Here is a 22703-nt window from a genome sequence, read left to right as displayed (position 1 = left end):
CCACTTATAAACTGCTCTAATCGAAGGTGCAGAGTCACTGTAATGTTCATCAAGCTTCTCTTTAGTCTCCTGAGGCGTTTTGTCTTTCTAATGTTTAATCACCACACGAGATTCTTTTTCGTCCATTTTTTTGACAATCACTCGACTTCCTTGATCCACACGAATGCTTAACACAAAGAAATAGACCAGTATGGCTGAAACTTGGTGTGCGTGCGCTCTTTCGGAAGATGCTACTAACTAAACATGACCTCGATACGCGCCGGTGGTGCCATCTCTCGGACTTTCCACGGACTTTTCAAATGCCCCTCGTAGTTGTGCTGATTCACTGAGCCTTTTTGAATGATGTGGTCACCCAAGGAATGCCACAAAACTTTCCCCAGATCATAACGCTCACTCCTCCGATACTGACCCTTTGCTTCCTGACATTTACGCCGTACACGCCAATGACCAGCTGTTCGTTGGAGAGTAAAACGTGATTCATTTAAAAAGGTAACCTGTCGTCATTCAATGGACGTCCAGTTGTGGTACAGGTGTGCGTATCCCGGCCTTCGTCGCTGATGAACAACGGTTAGCATAGGAGCATGGACCAGGCGCCTTCTGTGGAGGCCCACAACCAGCAACATTCGCTGAACGGTCGTTGAGGACACAGTGTTGGTAGCGTTTGGTTCCTTTAGGTGGTCAGTTGGTAAACAGTTGTACGTATACTCGCCGGTACATGTCTCCACAGCTGTCATTGTCCCCTGTCTTCTATGACTTGTGATGCACCGTAGTTGTTAGTTGTCTCGTTGCCATTTTCGGATGGGATCATTTTGCCATGTACGGTATACTTTGACCATGGCAGCACGCGAACTGTTGACAAACAGCCGATTCCACTCTTGGCCCGAAAGCCAATGATCATGCCGTTTTGGACCTCAGATAAATCGCTCCGTTTCCGCCATACGACGACTGCTCTGTTTTACACGTCCCCCAGACACACTTCATGTACCCTCCACATACGGTGCTGTCATTTACCGTCTGTGAGTGGTTATTACACGATGAAGTCGAACAGAGCCCGTGGTCTCATGAATGCGACTAGATGGTGTGTACGTATATTATTTTAACATTTTGTGATTCTATATTCATCTGTGCCCCCTTAAGGTTTCTGTTATTATTGCGTTGCATGAGCTTATTAAGGAAACTTAATTTTTATGCTGTTATGTGGGGTCTTAAGGCATTCGGAAAATTGATCTCGAATTGCTGGTATGTTTGGTCTGTGGCATGGGTTCATTTTACTGTGTAATTCACACTGCCAATAAAATTAAATTACAGTCGGCTACAGTCCACAATTTGCACAGCCTCCAGCCAAACTCTGATTCCACTGAAATTCTGCACCGCAAGTTCAACAAGCTTGCGGTAACTGTGGACCGAGTTTCAGAGGTTTCAGTGCCACATGCGTTTAGCACGCGGTCAGCTTCACACACTGAAGAGCCAAAGAACCTGGTACACCTGCCTATTAACGCGTAGGGCCCCTGCGAACACTCAAAGTGCCGCAGTGCGACGTGGCATGGATTCGAGTAGTGACTGAAGGAAAGGAACTGACACCGTGAATCCTGCAGGGTTGTCCATAAATCCGTAAAAGTACTAGGAGGTGGAGAGATCTCTTCTGAATAGCACATAGCAAGGCATCCCAGTTATGCTCAATAACGTTCATCTCTGGGGAGTTTGGTGGCCAGCGGAAGTGTTTAAACTCAGAAGAGTGTTCCTGGAGCCACTCTGTAGCAATTCTGGAACTGTGGGGCGTCGCATTGTCCTGCTGGAATTGCCCAAGTCCGTCGGAATGCACAATGGACGTGAATGGATGCAGGTGATCAGACAGGATGCTTCCATACGTGTCACCTGTCAGAGTCGTATCCAGACGTATCAGGGGTGTCCCATATCACTCCAATTGCTCAGGCCACACACCATTACAGAGTCTCCACCAGCATGGACAGTCCCCAGGTGCCATGCAGGGTACATGGATTCAAATGGCTCTAAGCACTATGGGACTTTAACATCTGAGGTCATCAGTCCCCTAGACGTAGAGCTACTTAAACCTAACTAACCTAAGAACATTATACACATCCATGCTTGAGGCAGGATTCGAACCTGCGACCGTAGCAGCAGCGCGCTTCCGGAGTGAAGCGCCTAGAACTACTCGGCCACAGCGGCCGGCGGTCCATGGATTCATGCGGTTGTCTCCATACACTTCCATCCTCTCGACAGAATTTGAAACGAAACTCGTCCGACCAGCCAACATGTTTCCAGTCATCAACAGTCCAATGTCAGTGTTGACTGACCCAGGCGAGGCGTAAAGCTTTGTGTCGTGCAGTCATCAATGGTACACGGGTGGGCCTCCGGCTCCGTAAGCCCATACCGGTGATGGTTCGCACGCTGACACTTGTTTATGGCCCAGCTTTGAAATCTGCAGCAGTTTGCGGAAGGGTTGCACTTCCGTCACGTTGAACGATTCTCTTCAGTCATCGTTGGTCCCGTTCTTGCAGGATCTTTTTCCGGCCTTAGCGATGTTATAGATTTAATGTTTTACAGGATTCCTGATACTCATGGTTCACTCGTGAAATGGTAGTACGGCAAAATCCCCATTTCATCCCTACTCGCAGATGGTGTGTCGCATCACTCGTTCGACGACTGTAAACCACGTTCAAACTCACTTAAATCTTGATAACCTGCCATTGTGTCAGCAGTAACCGATATAACAACTGCGCCAGACACTTGTCGTCTTATATAGGCGTTGCCGACCGCAACGCCGTATTCTGCTTGTTTACATATCTCTGTATTTGAATACTCATGCCTATACCAGTCTGTTTGGCGCTTCAGTGTATTAGGCTGCTACGTAAAACATAACATCACAGATAGGCGAACTCACACAGCAGGATGCCGCTCTCGGAGCTATAAAAGACGGAGAAGCTGAGAGACCACTCACAACTAAAGGGAGCGCACCACCCATGGAGGTAAGAATAAGGGGAGATGGCGCTACGTATCCCAGCCGTACTACGCTTTGAAGCCATGGGGGCGTGGCTCGCTGCCATGACACTCTGACCAAAACACTGCCAGTGTGCTATAGCGCTGCGTGTATTACAGTCGCTAATTGCACGAAATACGCATGTAACGTCATCACATTGGTTGTTTCAAAGTTTTTGTTTAAAATAAAATCTCGTAAAGGCGAAATTCCGCGTTTCTTATGATTAAAAATAGTTTTTAATGTAATATTACGAATAGCTAGCCTTCAATGTAAACGATACAATTTTGTTAATTCAGTAATAAACGTGTATCACAAACGAAATAATAGAAACTGAAAACTAAGTTAGCTATACCCTCCCTCCAAAGCCCCATAAATACATCTTGTTTGTAATACGTACTGGAACATTTCAGTTACGTTACACTACTGGTAAACACTGTTCATTACCACCAATATTTACTGACATACGGTACATAGAATGGCAAATCTACGCAGTGTCCTGTTTAGACCTATACTTTACGCCAGTTAATGTAGTGTTAGCTTTTAATTTGGTACATGATGAAGACAAAGTGAGTTACTCAACACTTCGATTATCGATGATACGTACGTATTATACTGAAACGTGAACTTGAAAACTAAGAATTTAATTCTTTGAATTAACATACCTTTTGCAAATGTTTTGGGTGTGTAGGGAAAACTGATGGTACAGCATTTTCTCGGAGCCTTACTGTTGAAAGGGAAGTTCGGTCTATGTCCTCTTCTCGGAAATGCTGAGAACATATAGTACTTCATTTAGACGCACGCCAATTCTTCCTCCTCACGGCATTCTTCCACAGAGCTTTCCGACTTTCATTTTTAGGAAATCTAAAATCATACAGGAGAAAAACACGCTATAGTACAAGTACCGATGTAGCACACGTTCATTCACAATGAAGTTGTAAAATTACACTTAACGAGACAACTTACACATGAAATGCTATTCCCTTCGGTTTCGCATCACAATCAGAACGATTCGTACATCCGAACACCACACAAGTCACCATAATAGCGCAAAATCCTTCCAAAAGCGAGCGAGAAGCCTATGCACACAAGCTTACAGCAGCAATGTTTTGGTCGGATTGAGATGGCTACCCTCGGCTTCACATAGCTTCACAGCTGTGACGTCACGGCGTCTCCCTCTATTCTTACCTCCATGGCACCACCTCTCGCGGATCCAGAGTGCACGATCTTCGTCCACGGGAAGGCAAGTTTCTATCACGGACCTTTAATGCTGGGGCAGAGCACTTCGATGCTGACAAGCGTAATGCTGGTATGGGAAGGTGAGTAGCAGCGCCCTGCAATCCAAGTGGGGCTGTTGATAAAATATCGGTATAATTTCAAAGAATCGATGTATACAGATGAATTTACTTTCAGCGATATATCAATGTCGAAATGATAATGTCGAATGCCGATTTTTTTCGCAATTTTCGGTAAATATTTGAAGTATTTCTTTCAAATTGCATAAGAACATAATTTGACTTTGCTGTGTAAAGGAGTCTTACTACTTCTTTTGCGAGCTTTCTTCCAGTCTTTCTCTTTGACCGGACCGATTGCACTGGTGGCGGGGGGTTGTAAATGGAATAACAAGATTTCCAATGTGAAGACATAGCACACGAGATACACTAAAAAACCTTGTAACGCAATTAGATTGCTATTTCTTGTCATCGGCATTCTTCAGAAACAGTTGCTGAAGATGAACAAAAATCTAAATGACATGATTGGTCTTTGCGGGAGGCGGAGACGTGGGAAGGGACACACTGACGTAATAGGCGCTCGCCTACTACCAACAGGAAATGGAACGTTTAACTTCACCACGCAATTTTAACATAACAACTGCTAGGTCGCTGGTGTTTACAGAAATGAAAAAACAGTGAAGTGTTCCGTACATATCCGATGTGTGACGAAAGCGAACGACGGACCCATTGGACACCTTTTGTACTGCCGCTTACATCCAGTTACCATTGTTGACAAAGTGGTTACCGTCAAAAATGAACGCTCATCGTTTCCCTTTCAATTTTTGCTCTAAGGGCGATAGACACACTGCTAGCTTGTTGATGCAGAGAATATCTAATAATAAATCTATACTTAAATATAAAGCTGTAAAACAGGCAGTATACAGGGTGTTACAAAAAGGTACGGCCAAACATTCAGGAAACATTCCTCACACACAAATAAAGAAAAGATGTTATGTGGACATGTGTCCGGAAACGCTTAATTTCCGTGTTAGAGCTCATTTTAGTTTCGTCAGTATGTACTGTTCTTCCTCGATTCACCGCCAGTTCGCCAAATTGAAGGAAGGTAATGTTGACTTCGGTGCTTGTGTTGACATACGACTAATTGCTCTACAGTACTAGCATCAAGCACATCAGTACGTAGCATCAACAGCTTAGTGTTGATCACGAACGTGGTTTTGCAGTCAGTGCAATGTTTACAAATGCGGAGTTGGCAGATGCCCATTTGATGTATGGATTAGCACGGGGCAATAGCCGAGGCGCGGTACGTTTGTATCGAGACAGATTTACAGAACGAAGGTGTCCGACAGGAAGACGTTGGAAGCAATTGATCAGTGTCTTAGGGAGCACGGAACATTCCAGCCTATGACTCGCGACTGGGGAAGACCTAGGACGACGAGGACACCTGCAATGGACGAGGCAATTCTTCGTGCAGTTGACGATAACCCTAATGTCAGCGTCAGAGAAGTTGCCGCTGTACAAGGTAACGTTGACCACGTCACTGTATGGAGAGTGCTACGGGAGAACCAGTTGTTTACGTACCATGTACAGCGTGTGCAGGAACTATCAGCAGCTGATTGGCCTCCACGGATACACTTCTGCGAATGGTTCATCCAACAATGTGTCAATCCTCATATCAGTGCAAATGTTCTCTTTACGGATGAGGCTTCATTCCGACGGGATCAAATTGTAAATTTTCACAATCAACATGTGTGGGCTGACGAGAATCCGCACGCAATTGTGCAATCACGTCATCGACACAGATTTTCTGTGAATTTTTGGGCAGGCATTGTCGGTAATGTCTTGATTGGGCCCCATGTTCTTCCACCTACGCTCAATGGAGCACGTTATCATGATTTCATACGGGATACTCTACCTGTGCTGCTAGAACATGTGCCTTTACAAGTACGACATAACATGTGGTTCATGCACGATGGAGCTCCTGCACATTTCAGTCGAAGTGTTCGTACGCTTCTCAACAACAGATTCGGTGACCGATGGATTGGTAGAGGCGGGCCAATTCCATGGCCTCCACGCTCTCCTGACCTCAACCCTCTTGACTTTCATTTATGGGGGCATTTGAAAGCTCTTGTCTACTCAACCCCGGTACCAAATGTAGAGACTCTTCGTGCTCGTATTGTGGACGGCTGTGATACAATACGCCATTCTCCAGGGCTGCATCAGCGCATAAGGGATTCCATGCGACGGAGGGTGGATGCATGTATCCTCGCTAACGGAGGACATTTTGAACATTTCCTGTAACAAAGTGTTTGAAGTCACGCTGGTACGTTCTGTTGCTGTGTGTTTCCATTCCATGATTAATGTGATTTGAAGAGAAGTAATAAAATGAGCTCTAACGTGGAAAGTAAGCGTTTCCGGACACATGTCCACATAATATATTTTGTTTCTTTGTGTGTGAGGAATGTTTCCTGAATGTTTGGCCGTACCTTTTTGTAACAACCTGTATTTACAATGTGCAGCCGTTATTTTTATAGGTTGGTACGTCGATGTTCCCGTCAATATATCAATAAATAGACGCTGACTTGCGATATATCGAGGACCAACACCGACATTTTATTTAAATATCGTAAATATCGATACATCGGATCCCCGATATTTTTAAGAATATCAACAGTCCTACGTCGAAGGGCGAGACTGCGACAGCTGACTCCAAATTTATTCACGAGGGACTCCCAAGACACCGGAGGCCACGCAACAACTTCGATCTCGTTGCAGCAGACGAATCTGCCGTATTACCGCACGGGAATTGACAAATCTGAACCCAGGCTTGCGGAGAGTTTCCGAGTGGCGCTCTATACTGAAGTCACACAAACCGTATTTTGCAGCAAACTTGGTGCTTAACAAAAAGGCAATTGTTCGATTACTACACACACACACACACACACACACACACACATATATATATATATATATATATATATATATATATATATATATATATATATATGGTTCAAATAGCAATGAGCACTATGGGACTTAACTGCTGTGGTCATCAGTCCCCTAGAACTTAGAGCTACTTAAACCTAACTAACCTAAGGACATTACACACATCCATGCCCGAGGCAGGATTCGAACCTGCGACCGTAGCGGTCGCGCGGTTCTAGACTGTAGCGCCTAGAACCGCTCGGCCACTCCGGCCGGCTATATATATATAGTAGAAGTCACTATTAAGTTACGTTGATATCGTTTTACCTCTGATTTTTTTGTGCTTCCCGATCACACAGTCCACCCATTAAATCTTGATGATTTGAGCCTATATATGTATAATAAGATGTCTTGCAGATGGAATAAATTACTGCCTCTTCTTATGACTCCAGGTGAAAGTCATGCTTTTACATAGAAATATTCTGCGTTTATGATAACTCTTTATATATATATATATATATATATATATATATATATATATATATATATATTTGCATGTGTTGTTACACATGTAATTTACTACACATATTGTTGACGCACCAGTAAAATTATACGTCCTTCTTATGTGAGATTTAAAACATAAGTACTCTCAAGCGAGATTGACACATACGTTGTTAAAAAAAATTGAATTTCCTCGTGAAATTGCTCTTTTGTTACAAACATAATTTTAAAAGCCTATCTTTGTCGTCTTCAGTGGCGGTGTACTAATTTCTGATTACTAATGAGGAAAAGAAAACATTCACATAAATTGATATTGCGAGAAAAAAATAAAATGGTAATACATACCACTTAATGACAGACAACGATTTACTGTCGTCACCTAATACTTGATATGTAGCATACTTACTTCCAGGGCCAAACAGTTTCAGTAGAAATGATAATTCAATGCAGTGACGCCACCGCGCATTTCATCACAATAAAATCTTCACTCTTGCATCTCCTAACGGACTTTTCTTCGATTAAACGTGCAGCACGTGTTCTGCACTGGCACCAACCCTAGTTTAGAAAATTTTTAACAGAGTGACGTAGCAGTTAAGTACAATGCTTCATTTGGTTTAAAACATTAGAGGTTTTTCTGCCTTTTCTATGAGACAATACACAAGGAATGAAATTATGGTAAAAGTAATAAATTAAAAACTTAGCAATTCATTCACAGTACTCAATAACAATAGAAAACAGCTGATCTGTTGCCTTACTCTACATAATACGCGTTTATATGCTTGTAGCCCTTGAAAATGGACAAAGTAACACGAAAAGCAGAGTTCTTCAAACTGTTTTCAACTTTTAGTACCGACTACTCGTGTGATCCCCGATCACAACATGAGTTTAAGCAGAGTTTCAAAATATTAGAATCAATAGGGGAATACTGATTATTTTTTGGTAGTATTAAACCACTTATCACTTTTCGAGTAAAGCGCCGAACGGTGCTCGGAGTAAGTTTCGTCTTATTTACTTGTTTTATTTATCTTGAAACTGAGACTCAGAATTTCTCAGTCTTTGTTTGATTTCTATGTTTATTACAGGAAATAATAAGAATAAAAAGCTGAGAGTCGTTCATTTCAGAAACTATTTGATTTGCTGTTTTAAAGGACAGGTTAAATTGGCGTGGAAGAAAGCGATACAACGGTTGTTTCAGCGATAGCCGCCATAACTGTTGAGTGGGTAGACGTGAAGGGAGAGGCGTGTTTGTAGCGATAAAAAGTGTGACAGTATGGAAGGAAACTGACGGAGATCCGAAATGTGAAATAATTTTGGTGAAGGTCACGGTTAAAGCAGGCTCAAACATGGTAATTGGATGTCTCTATAGGCCCCGTGGCTCAGCAGCTGTTGTGGCAGAGCACCTGAAGGAAAATTTGGAAAATATATCGAGTAGATTTCCCCACCATGTTATAGTTCTGGGTGGAGATTTTAATTTACGAGATAGAGACTGGGAGACTCAAACCTTTATAACGGGTGGCAGGGACAAAGAATACAGTGAAATTCTTTGAAGTGCATAAGCTGAAAACTACCTTGAGCAGTTAAACAGAGAACTGACTCGTGTCGATAACATATTAGACCCTCTGTTGACAAACAGATCCGAACTATTTGAAACAGTTAAGGCAGAACAGGGAATCACCGATCATAAAGCGGTTATAGCATCGATGATTCCAGCCGTAAATAGAAATATTAAAAAAGGTAGGAAGATTTTCCTGTTTAGCAAAAGTGACAAAAAGCAGATTTCAGAGCACTTGACGCCTCAACACAAAAGTTTTATCTCAAGTAAAGATAGTGTTGAGGATCAGTGGACAAAGTTCAAAACCATCGTACAATATGCATTAGATGAGTATGTGCCAAGCAAGATCGTAAGAGATGGAAAAGAGCAACTGTGGTACAACAACCGAGTTAGAAAACTGCTGCGGAAACAAAGGGAACGTCACAGCAAACATAAACATAGCCAAAGCCTTGCAGACAAACAATAATTACACGAAGCGAAATGTAGCGTGAGGAGGGCTATGCGAGAGGCTTTCACTGAATTCGAAAGTAAAGTTCTGTGTACTGACTTGGCAGAAAATCCTAAGAAATTTTGTTCTTATGTCAAAGCGGTAGGTGGATCAAAACAAAATGTCCAGACTCTCTGTGACCAAAATGATACTGAAACAGAGGATGACGGACTAAATGTCTTTTTCCAAAGCTGTTTCACAGAGGAAGATTGCACTGTAGTTCCTTCTCTAGATTGTCGCACGGATGACAAAATGGTAGATATCGAAATAGATGACAGTGGGATAGAAAGACAATTAAAATTGCTCAAAAGAGGAAAGGCCGCTAGACCTTATGGGATACCAATTCGATTTTACACAGAGTACGCGAAGGAACTTGCCGCCTTCTTGCAGCGGTGTACCGTAGGTCTCTAGAAGAGCGTAGCGTTCCAAAGGATTGGAAAAGGGCACAGGTCATCCCCGTTTTCAAGAAGGGACGTCGAACAGATGTTCAGAACTACAGGCCTATATCTCTAACGTCGATCAGTGGTAGAATTTTGGAGCACGTATTATGTTGGAGTATAATGACTTTTCTGGAGACTAGAAATCTACTCTGTAGGAATCAGCATCGGTTTCGAAAAAGACGACCGTGTGAAATCCAGCTCGGGCTATTTGTCCACGAGCCTCAGAGGGCCATAGACACGAGTTCGCAGGTGGATGCCGTGTTTCTTGACTTCCGCAAGGCGTTCGATACAGTTCCCCACAGTCGTTTAATGAACAAAGTAAGAGCATATGGACTATCAGACCAATTGTGTGATTGGACTGAAGAGTTCCTAGATAACAGAAAGCAGCATGTCATTCTCAATGGAGAGAAGTCTTCCGAAGTAAGAGTGATTTCAGGTGTGCCGCACTGGAGTGTCGTAGGACCGTTGCTATTCACAATATGTATAAATGACCTTGTGGATAAAGTCGGAAGTTCACTGAGGCTTTTTGCGGATGATGCTGTAGTATATCGAGAGGTTGTAACAATAGAAAATTGTACTGAAATGCAGGAGGATCTGGAGCAAATTGACGCATGGTGCAGGGAATGGCAATTGAATCTCAATGTAAACAAGTGTAATGTGCTGCGAATAGATAGAAAGAAAGATATTTTATCATTTAGCTACAATATAGCAGGTCAGCAACGGGAAGCAGTTAATTCCATAAATTATCTGGGAGTAAGCATTAGGAGTGATTTAAATGGAATATTAATCGTCGGTAAAGCAGATGCCAGACTGAGATTTATTGGAAGAATCCTAAGGAAATGCAGTCCGAAAACAAAGGAAGTAGGTTACACTACACTTGTTCGCCAACTGCTTGAATACTGCTTACCGGTGTGGGATCCGTACCAGATAGGGTTGATAGAAGAGATAGAGAAGATCCAACGGAGAGCAGCACGCTTCGTTACAGGATCATTTAGTAATCGCGAAAGCGTTACGGAGATCATAGATAAACTCCAGTGGAAGACTGCAAGAGAGACGCTCAGTAGTACGGTACGGGCTTTTGTTGAAGTTTCGAGAACATACATTCACCGAGGAGTCAAGCAGTATATTGCTCCCTCCTACGTACATCTTGCGAAGAGACCATGAGGATAAAATCGGAGAGGTTAGAGCCCACACAGAGGCATACCGACAATCTTTCTTTCCACAAACAATACGAGACTGGAATAGAAGGGAGAACCGATAGAGGTACCCTCCGCCACACACCGTCAGGTGGCTTGCGGAGTATGTATGTAGATGTATATGTAGATAGGACAAACAAATGATTATCCACCATTCCTTTCTGGATTTCAAGATTTCACCTCTTTTGGACCGAGCGAGGTGGCGCAGTTGTTAGCACACTGGATTCTGGAGGACGACGGTTCAATTCCGTGTCCGGCCATCCTGATTTAGGTTTTCCGTGATTTCCCTAAATCGCATGAGACAAATGCCGGGATGTTTCCTTTGAAAGGGCACGGCCGACTTCCTTCCCCATCCTTCGTTAATCCGATGGGACCGATGACCTCGCTGTTTGGTCCCCTCCCCCGAGTCAACCAACCAACACTTCCCATTTACATCCACATGACTACTCTCTAATGCACAATTAAGTGCTTCGCAGAAGGTTCATCGAACCACCTTCCAGTTATTTTTCTACTGTTCCATTCTCTAACAGCGCACGGGAAAAACGAAAACTTAAATCTTTCCGAGTGAGCTCGGATTTCATTACAATGATCATTTCTCACTATATGGGTTGGCGCCAACAAAATATTTTCGCATTAGTGGGAGGAAGATGATGATCTAAATTTCGTGAAAAGATCCTGCCGCAACAAAAGATGTATGTTTTACTGATTGACATCCCAATTCGCATATTTCGTGATAATACAGAACGAGCTGCCCTCCTTTGAACCTTTTCGATGTCCTCCGCCAACCCTACCTTGCGCAGATCTCACACGGCGCAGCAATACTCCAGAAGGGGACGGACAAGCGTAGCGCAGGCAAACTGTTTAGTAGATCCGTTGTATCTTCTAAGAGTTCTGCCCAATAAATTGCAGTCTTGAGTTAGCTTTAAGCACACCAGTATCTACGTGATCGTTCTAGTTGGCAAAAGACATTTAAAACTGTTGATTATTTTTGTTTCAGGGACGTTGGGACCAATAGTAAATAATGAGGTCACACCAGAGAAAGGAATATTATTCAGCCTTGCCAAGGACAGAAGCACTAAGACGCACGTAACAAAAATCAGCATTTCGAACGGTTTTGCGTGGAGTCCGGATAGCAAAACCATGTACTATATAGATTCTGCCACAGGAAAAATAGATGCCTTCGATTTTGATATTACCGAGAGCAAAATAGGTAAACCACATACATAACTGAAGTCACTTTAGTGTTCTCAAATTGAGGTTTGTCCTGACTTAAGCGTTTCTTTTGCAGGCAACAGAAGAACCGTTTTCAACTTTAAAGAAAATGGTGTGGAAGGACTGCCAGACGGACAAACTATTGATACGGACGGAAACCTATGGGTGGCGTGCTTTGGCGGCAAGCAGGTAGTATTTTCACTTCTGTTGGGTCTGACACTAACCTTCGCAACCGAGGTCGCCAAAACATGAGTGTGTGTGTGTGATGGCTCTAGACTCAAGTAGCTCGTTGGAAACCTTGTTATATAACAAATTTTCGCTGACAGTATCAAAATCGAGGAGACGTGACGGCGTGAAGTTCCTGTTCTCTGGACGTGGAGCGAATGTCTTGGGTCAAATTCGAAACCTCTGCAGTGTGTCATGGAATGAGGACATGAGACAACTGTGATCCGTCATAGCGTTACACTCATCTCATGCCTGGTCCCTAACCCATACTGATACCATGATTGTCCAGAAAGTAAGTTTCGAACGGTCACGAAATGGGAACCACAGTGAAAATCGGAAACATTGTATTTGGAACACATTAACTGCATCTTGCAGCAACTTGTCTACACAGTAACCCCAACTTTTCAATGCCTTCGTCATAGAACGGAGCCGCCTGTGCTTTCCGACAATTCGAAACGCTGGTCTGCAGCACGTTGCCTGTGCCAAAACGTTGTCTTCAAAGCCAGTGGTTCATGTCAGCAGAGATGAACGCCAGAAGGGACCAAGTCCGGGCTGTATGGTAGGTGATCAGACATTTCCCATAGAAAATGCTGCAGGAGCGTCCTCATTGTCCCAGCAGAGGGCGGCGTAGAACTGTCACGAAGCAGGAAATACATCCGTTACGTTATGTGGGTTTGCATGGAAACAGGGGAACACCCTCGGCAGGCTGCCATACTTGGCTGGAGGCACTGTTTTCAGGGCATTCTTACGTGCTCACTGTCCGCTCAGAAATGCAAAGCGCAACGTGACACGGTCGTCTGACATACTACAGACACTGCCCAACACATCTCTGCAAAGCATCACCGGATTTCCACTGTGGTTTCCATTTCGCGACCAATCGAAACTTACTTTCTCCATATTATAAATGCATAACTAACTCTGTTAAATATTCACAACTAAACCACTGAACGAATTTCGATGGTACATTACTGGCCATTAAAATTGCTACACCACAAAGATGTCGTGCTGCAGACGCGAAATTTAACTGACAGCAAGAAGATGCTGTGATATGCAAATGATTAGCTTTTCAGAGCATTCACACAAGGTTGGCGCCGGTGGCGACACCTACACCGTGGTGACATGAGGAAAGTTTCCAACCGATTTCCCATACACAAACAGTAGTTGACCGGCGTTGCCTGGTGAAACGTTGTTTTGATGCCTCCTGTAAGGAGGAGAAATGCGTACCATCACTTTTCCGACTTTGATAAAAGTCGGATTGTAGCCTATAGCGATTGCGGTTTATCGTATCGCGACATTGCTGCTCACGTTGGTCGAGATCCAATGACTGTTAGCAGAATATGAAATCGGTGGGTTCAGGAGGGTAATACGGAACGCCGTGCCGGATCCCAACTGCCTCGTATCACTAGCAGTCGAGATGACAGGCAACTTATCCCGATGGCTGTAACGGATCGTGCAGCCACGTCTCGATCCCTGAGTCAACAGATGGGGACGTCTGTAAGACAACAACCATCTGCACGAACAGTCCGACGATGTTTGCAGCAGCACGGACTATCAGCTCGGAGACCATGGCTGCGGGTACCCTTGACGCTGCATCACAGACAGGAGGGCCTGCGATGATGTACTCAACGGCAAACCTGCGTGCACGAAATGCAGAACGTCATTTTTTCGGATGAATCCAGGTTCTGTTTACAGCATCGGTGTTTGGCGACATCGCGGTGAACGCACATTGGAAGCGTGTATTCGTCATCGCCATACTGGCGTATCACCCGGCGTGATGGTATGGGGTGCCACTGGTTACACGTCTCGGTCACCTCTTGTTCGCATTGACGGCACTTTGAACAGTGGACGTTACATTTCAGATGTGTTACGACCCGTGGCTCTACCCTTCATTCGATCCCTGCGAAACCCTACATTTCAGCAGGATAATGCAAGACCGCATGTTGCAGGTCCTGTACGGGCCTTTCTGGATACAGAAAGTGTTCGACTGCTGCCCTGGCCAGCACATTCTCCAGATCTCTCATCAATTGAAAACGTCTGGTCAATGGTGGCCGAGAAACTGGCTCGTCACAATACGCCAGTCACTACTCTTGATGAAGTATGGTATCGTGTTGAAGCTGCATGGGCATTTGTTCCTGTACACGGCATCCAAGCTCTGTTTGACTCAATGCCCAGGCGTGTCAAGGCCGTTATTATGGCCAGAGGTGGTTGTTCTGGCTACTGATTTCTCAGGATGTATGCACCCAAATTGGGTGAAAATGTAGCCAAATGTTAGTTCTAGTATAATATATTTGTCCAGTGAATACCCGTTTATCATCTGTATCTTCTTGGTGTAGCGATTTTAATGGCCAGTAGTGTATTTGGTATGAATATAGCTTGTACGCCGAGGAAGGACCTAGGCTGCTTTAGAAAGCATGTGGTAGAGAATATTCATTGAACTGAAGAGTACAACGATAATTACGAATACATATGTACCCTTAGAAAAAACCTATTTACTGTCAGAGTTTTAAACTTTATTTTGTGAAAACGCTTTTATTGTTTGATATAGTCTACACAATATGATTCAACGTAATGAATACAGTTCATACTTCCATATTAATACTGTAAGTGTGAAAGTAGCTGTGTTACAATATCATGCCTAGAGCGCTTAGCCGATTTCGATTAAATTTGGTATGGAGATGGCTTGAATACCAATGACAAACAAAGGCAAGTTCAGAAATTAAAAAAGTGACAATAAAAAATTTTAAATTTGGTGTATGATGTACGTGTTGTATAATGTATATCTGTTAGCTGCCACGCGGGGTAGCCGCGCGGTCTAGGGCACTTCGTCACTGTTTTGCCCCCTCCCCCCCCCCCCTCCTCCGAGATTCGAGTCCTCCCTCGGGTATGGATGTGTGTGTTGTCCTTAATGTAAGTTATTTTATGTTACATTAAGTAGTGTGTAAGTCTAGGGATCGATAACTTCAGCAGTTTGGTGTGTCTTAGGAAGTCGGGATTAGCGTGGAAGGACAAGACCACTATAATGTCACTCCTTAAACACAACAACTAGTAGGTCAATAAATTAACAATTTATTGAAAACCACATTTATAAAACAGCTAACATACAATCAACACGTGGCCGTCTTAAAAACAATCCAAAATGACCAATAGGTTCCTTCTCAAGCAAGCAGCAAATTAGAATTACTTAATGAACAATAAATCTGAAGTAATTTAAAAAGATGGCTGAAATAAAATTTTTTTAGTAATAACACAACCAGCACAGTACGTTACACTTAATTTAATTCATTGGCGAACAAATTTAAAATTTCTTTTTTTTAAAAAAAATACATGCGAATGTTAGATGTTTATCAAATGAGCAGTGACGCCAGGCTGCCATGGGCAAAAGATGACTTACCTTAAAATGCCGGAAACAGCAGGCCAGTCGTCCAAAACACCGGCTAAACGCCGGAGCCCAACCGGGAGTCACTTCCCACTAGACGGCACGTCACAGCTTCTGTACACCGAAGCAGAACGTGGGGCCACTCCCACACATCCAAACTCGCAGAAAACTGGAACACAAACAGACCGCAGAAAACACGGAAACACCAACCAAACGTCAATTAATGTAAGTTAAGAAATCAATAAACAATATAAAATAAAAACCGATAAGTGGTTTCAATAGAAACTAATGCTGTAAAACATTTAAACTAAGACTTGTGCAAAAATGCAATGCTGTCAAATAATATCATACCTCTACACTCTCATAGTTTACCCAACAATATTTATACATATGATTAAGGCCGACCATGTGTACATAGATGCAATGGAAATAATTTCAAGATAATATCACGTTATTCAAATGCAGAACTTCACAACAAAACTAGGTTTTGTGCACTTTAATTTCGTTGTATAGGTCTGCACTGTAACTGCGAATTGTGTAAGTTTGGTATGCAGAAATCAGAACTAGACTGTGAACTAATATTTTTAATACCTTACAGTTACTACATCTTTTGGGGACGCTGATTTCCTTAAAGGAAGTAGTGACTCCTGGTCTCCATTCGATCACACACCTTGCCGGCTGCTTTTACTTCAGCAACTCATACATTAGGGCAACCAACCAACCAACAAGTGACAGTCCCTACAACGCAAATAGTTCCACGAAACAAAGGCACCAAAACCACTTAAACCTTCGATCGAGAACGTTGTTCGAGATGGTCTCGAGGGATGGGTCTTTCCGAGAAAACAGGCCCCTAAGCAATGTTACGAACAGCGCCTGGAGTTGACACCAGGCAGCTGCACCACAAACTCGCGACCGTCCTGCAAGGTAGACCGGCCGCGCCGCTGCTGGCCGAGCCCGCGTGTTTTGCTCCTTCGTCCCCTTAAGCACGTCCTAGCGCCTCGCAGCGAGCCCGACGACCAACTCACCGGCCGCAAATACCCGCCGCCAGATCACAACAGGGGCAAAGATCGTAGTACCGCCGGGTAATCGATAGTCGTCCAAAGAGCTGGTGTGCCAGAAAAGGCGCACCACGGCTCATTTGGTTCTGTAGGAACTTACCACAAAATAGCTATTAGTCAAACACAGTATTATTGTACCAGGTGCACCAGGGAGCGAGAGCAGTTTGGCTGACTTATAATGAGTTACCGCCTGATTTGGATTTATAGTATAAGCAAAACTGACTGGAAAGCGTTGATAGTGGGACGAGATTTTCACATTCATAACTGTAATTGTCAAAATATCCACGGGTGTGCTGCCGGTCTATAGTGTCCAACGGGCACAATATTTCGGCGATCATACATGTCGCCATCATCAGGTGAACTGACAGACTGAGCACCTGCGAACGTGCCGGCACGGAGATCCGTACGCTATGGCTGCTCAGAGGGAACTGGGTTCGGTCGCGGCGGCGGCCGATTTAAATACCCTCCGCCCGCGGCGCGCTCCCTCCGCCGTCCGCGCCCCGTGCCACGGTCGCGCGGTGGAACAGATTGCGACGGCGTCTGAGATGACGTCGGAGTGATGGCTCTGTCCGCCGTGGTCGTCACAACTATACGTTTGCTCGATTTACTCTTGATTAACCCGATCGCTGGTTCCCAAGCGTTGCTAAGATTATAGCCACAGTCACGGTTTATGAGGTCGTCATTGGTGCGAATTTCGATGGCCTCTCTAACAACGCTGTCCCAGTATCTCGACGTCTGTACCAGAATCCTCGTGCGGTCATATTCCATGGCGTGATTTTCCGACAAACAATGGTCAGCGACCGCCGACTTGCTCGGATACATCAGGCGAGTGTGCCTCTGGTGTTCACGGCATCGATCCTCGACGGTACGCATCGTCTGACCAATGTACGACTTGCCACATTGACACGGAATCTGGTACACGCCGGCCTTCCTCAAACCGAGGTCATCTTTGGCGCTCCCCACCAGTGCACGAGTTTTATTTGGAGGACAAAACACAGTTCCGACCCGATGTTTCTTCAGAATGCGAGCGATTTTCCCCGAGAGTGCGCCTGTGTATGGAATAAATGCAGTGCCTACCTCCTCCCTCGTGACTTCATCCATCTCAAGAGGTTGTGCTGCAGTGGTTGGGCGGAGAGCACGTTGAATCTGCCACTCTGAGTACCCATTTTTTCGAAATACAGTTCTCAGATGTTCCAATTCCTGGGGTAGACTCTCTGCGTCAGAGATAGTGCGCGCCCTATGTACTAGAGTTTTAAGTACCCCATTCCTCTGTGAAGGGTGGTGGCAGCTGTCTGCGTGCAAATACAGATCAGTGTGCGTAGTCTTCCGATACACCCCATGACCTAGGGTGCCGTCAGCCCTTCTCTTGACCAAGACGTCAAGGAAAGGTAATTTACCCTCCGTTTCAGTCTCCATAGTGAATTTGATGTTGGGGTGTATGGAGTTTAGATGTGTAAGGAAGTCAAGGAGTTTATCCATACCATGTGGCCAGATGACGAACGTGTCGTCCACGTAACGGAAAAGCAAGTAGGTTTCCATACGGATGACGACAGGGCTTCCTCCTCGAAGTTCTCCATGTACAAATTCGCTACCACCGGTGATAGTGGGCTACCCATGGCGACTCCCTCCGTTTGTTCGTAGTATTCTCCATTAAAAAGAAAATACGTGGAAGTCAAGACATGCCTAAAAAGTTCAGTGGTCTTCTCGTCAAACTTCTGACTAATCAATTCTAGTGACTCTCGCAGGGGTACCCTCGTAAACAAGGAAACGACGTCAAAACTCACCATGATATCTGACTCATCCAAGCTGAAGCTGTCAAGGCGTTTAACAAAATCCACGGAATTACGAATGTGATGAGGGCATTTACCCACATAAGGACTTAATATTCCCGTCAGGTATTTGGCCAACAAATATGTAGGTGCCCTGATGTTGCTGACAATGGGGCGTAATGGTATCCCCTCTTTGTGAACCTTCGGGAGTCCATATAGTCTAGGCGGTACCGGACCTTGGGGTAACAATTTCATAGCGTCACCCTCCGGTAAATCTGCGTCCTTGAGAAGCGCCCTCGTCTTGTTCTCCACCTTCTTTGTAGGGTCAACGCTGATCTTCCGGTAGGAATCGTCATTTAGCAGGCTCTGCATCTTATCAGTGTAGTCCTTATGGGAGACAACGACTGTAGCATTGCCTTTGTCAGCCGGTAAGACAACAATTTCAGAGCGCTCCCTCAGATCACGAATGGCCGCCCTCTCTTTACTGCTGATATTTGACTTCATCGGCCTGGATTTCGTCAACGCACGACAAGTTTCACGACGTATTTCCTCGGCTGATTCTGGCGGAAGTCGAGCTGCAACCTGTTCAACAGCACTAACAATTTCTGCGACTGGAGTGAACTTGGGGGTGGGAGCGAAGTTGAGACCTTTCTGCAAAACCGAGACTGCATCATCACTCAACACCATGCCACTCAAATTGATGACAGTCTTGCACGGAACCTGCAGAGATGGTTTGTTAAGGAGACGTGAGAACTTAGCTGTTTGACGTCCCGTAGCCTTCTTATGGGCGGAATCAGCTGACACCCAGGTGACACCATCAATCCAATCCCAGGAACAAGAAGTAAACTTACTTGCCAGTTGCAAATGTAGTTTGAGTAATTCCTGTGAGATAAACTCAAGGCTCCGGCGGGTGAATTGCACTCTCTCACGTACCAATGCGAGGCTGGCTCGTTTCTTGATTCTCTTAGCTGCTGCAGAATCGATGTGATGCATAACCTTAGCAAAATTTGGAACAACATTCTCGGAACGACATCTCTTTAGAAAGGCAAGAGTACTCAGCAAACGACATCTACGGTGGCGCAACTTTTCAAATTTCTTCATGCTGCGATACATCTCCTCCCCGTAAAGGTGTATGATGTGATTCTTGAGTTTCTCCCGGCGTATTTGATAGTCAAAATATCCACGGGTGTGCTGCCGGTCTATAGTGTCCAACGGGCACAATATTTCGGCGATCATACATGTCGCCATCATCAGGTGAACTGACGGACTGAGCTCCTGTGAACGTGCCGGCACGGAGATCCGTACGCTATGGCTGCTCAGAGGGAACTGGGTTCGGTCGCGGCGGCGGCCGATTTAAATACCCTCCGCCCGCGGCGCGCTCCCTCCGCCGTCCGCGCCCCGCGCCACGGTCGCGCGGTGGAACAGATTGCGACGGCGTCTGAGATGACGTCGGAGTGATGGCTCTGTCCGCCGTGGTCGTCATAACTATACGTTTGCTCGATTTACTCTTGATTAACCCGATCGCTGGTTCCCAAGCGTTGCTAAGATTATAGCCACAGTCACGGTTTATGAGGTCGTCATTGGTGCGAATTTCGATGGCCTCTCTAACAACGCTGTCCCAGTATCTCGACGTCTGTACCAGAATCCTCGTGCGGTCATATTCCATGGCGTGATTTTCCGACAAACAATGTTCAGCGACCGCCGACTTGCTCGGATACATCAGGCGAGTGTGCCTCTGGTGTTCACGGCATCGATCCTCGACGGTACGCATCGTCTGACCAATGTACGACTTGCCACATTGACACGGTACTCAGAGTGGCAGATTCAACGTGCTCTCCGCCCAACCACTGCAGCACAACCTCTTGAGATGGATGAAGTCACGAGGGAGGAGGTAGGCACTGCATTTATTCCATACACAGGCGCACTCTCGGGGAAAATCGCTCGCATTCTGAAGAAACATCGGGTCGGAACTGTGTTTTGTCCTCCAAATAAAACTCGTGCACTGGTGGGGAGCGCCAAAGATGACCTCGGTTTGAGGAAGGCCGGCGTGTACCAGATTCCGTGTCAATGTGGCAAGTCGTACATTGGTCAGACGATGCGTACCGTCGAGGATCGATGCCGTGAACACCAGAGGCACACTCGCCTGATGTATCCGAGCAAGTCGGCGGTCGCTGACCATTGTTTGTCGGAAAATCACGCCATGGAATATGACCGCACGAGGATTCTGGTACAGACGTCGAGATACTGGGACAGCGTTGTTAGAGAGGCCATCGAAATTCGCACCAATGACGACCTCATAAACCGTGACTGTGGCTATAATCTTAGCAACGCTTGGGAACCAGCGATCGGGTTAATCAAGAGTAAATCGAGCAAACGTATAGTTGTGACGACCACGGCGGACAGAGCCATCACTCCGACGTCATCTCAGACGCCGTCGCAATCTGTTCCACCGCGCGACCGTGGCACGGGGCGCGGACGGCGGAGGGAGCGCGCCGCGGGCGGAGGGTATTTAAATCGGCCGCCGCCGCGACCGAACCCAGTTCCCTCTGAGCAGCCATAGCGTACGGATCTCCGTGCCGGCACGTTCACAGGAGCCCAGTCCGTCAGTTCACCTGATGATGGCGACATGTATGATCGCCGAAATATTGTGCCCGTTGGATACTATAGACCGGCAGCACACCCGTGGATATTTTGACTATCAAATACGCCGGGAGAAAATCAAGAATCACATAACTGTAATTGTTTACTTTAAAGTCACCGTATGTTTCCGATAACGGTCAAGTACAATAATATGGTGGCTGAGTAGTAATTCAGCAGTCCAATGCCCACACACACTATTTGGCAGCGACACTTTGTGTGCCACCTCATCGTGCATTGCAGCACTTGGCAGCAGGCGTGCTGCTGGTGGAGGGGGAAGGGGGGGGGGGTTAGCGCATATCACGAGTTATGCTTCTCGGAACAGCAGACACACGAGGGCGGCTGACTTCATTAAACGTACAATAACTTACTCAGCATCGCTCATTATAACAAAACTACTGATATGTGTCCACTACCACAGATAACAGCCATTATCCTTATATAGCAGCAGATGCATCGCCTGTGACTAATGAGCTTGGTTCCATACAGCTACACTCGGTATAGTCTTTCACTGAAGGTGGCAAGATGTCAGTTTCGTCATGCATTAGTCTCATGTGTAAGCATCTAGACTAGTGGTAGTCAAACTGATCCCTGCCGCCCACTAATGGGCATTTCAGGTTTCATGATTGGCAGCATGTGGTAGAGATTTTAAAAATATTTTCATTAGGTTTTTATAAAATATTGACGTAAAATATTTGGTAAATAATAATTATTATTATGTGCTCTAACTTTCTGCTTCCTAAATTTCGTAAAGTAATTACCTTTGAATACATTGTATGAGCAAACAGTGATCAATGTTATTACTAATATTGACTATCAAAAAGAGTCTTGATCACAAATTATTTATTCCGGTGACCGGTTTCGACCACAACTGCGGTCATTTTCAGACCAATGAGCAAGAACCTCCTTCTGATGGTAAATCACTACTAGAAGGAGGTTCTTGCTCATTGGTCTGAGGATGACCACAGTTGTGATCGAAACCGGTCACCAGAATAAACAATTTGTGATCAAGACTGTTTTTGGTAGTAAATATTCGTAAAGCAAAGTTACATCCTTACTTCCTAAATCACCATTGCTGTGGAAACAGTGTGCAATTAG

At 45.0% G+C, this 22703-nt stretch overlaps 1 protein-coding gene across 4 annotated transcripts in view; it reads left to right on the top strand.

Moving 5' to 3' along the window:
- LOC126463532 (regucalcin-like) overlaps nt 1-22703 on the top strand; it is a 265468-nt gene that overhangs the window by 221534 nt on the left and 21231 nt on the right. For all 4 annotated transcript variants that reach the window (XM_050096166.1, XM_050096167.1, XM_050096165.1 and 1 more), the window contains 2 exons: nt 12326-12538; nt 12617-12729. In XM_050096166.1, the coding sequence (XP_049952123.1) occupies nt 12326-12538; nt 12617-12729 (326 nt within the window). The remainder of the gene's footprint in view (nt 1-12325; nt 12539-12616; nt 12730-22703) is intronic.

The sequence above is a fragment of the Schistocerca serialis genome, chromosome 1, assembly GCF_023864345.2.
Source record: "Schistocerca serialis cubense isolate TAMUIC-IGC-003099 chromosome 1, iqSchSeri2.2, whole genome shotgun sequence".
Classification (NCBI taxonomy): Eukaryota; Metazoa; Arthropoda; class Insecta; order Orthoptera; family Acrididae; genus Schistocerca; species Schistocerca serialis.
The sequence above is the reverse complement of the archived record's forward strand: the minus strand, read 5'-3'. Positions and strand labels throughout refer to the sequence as shown.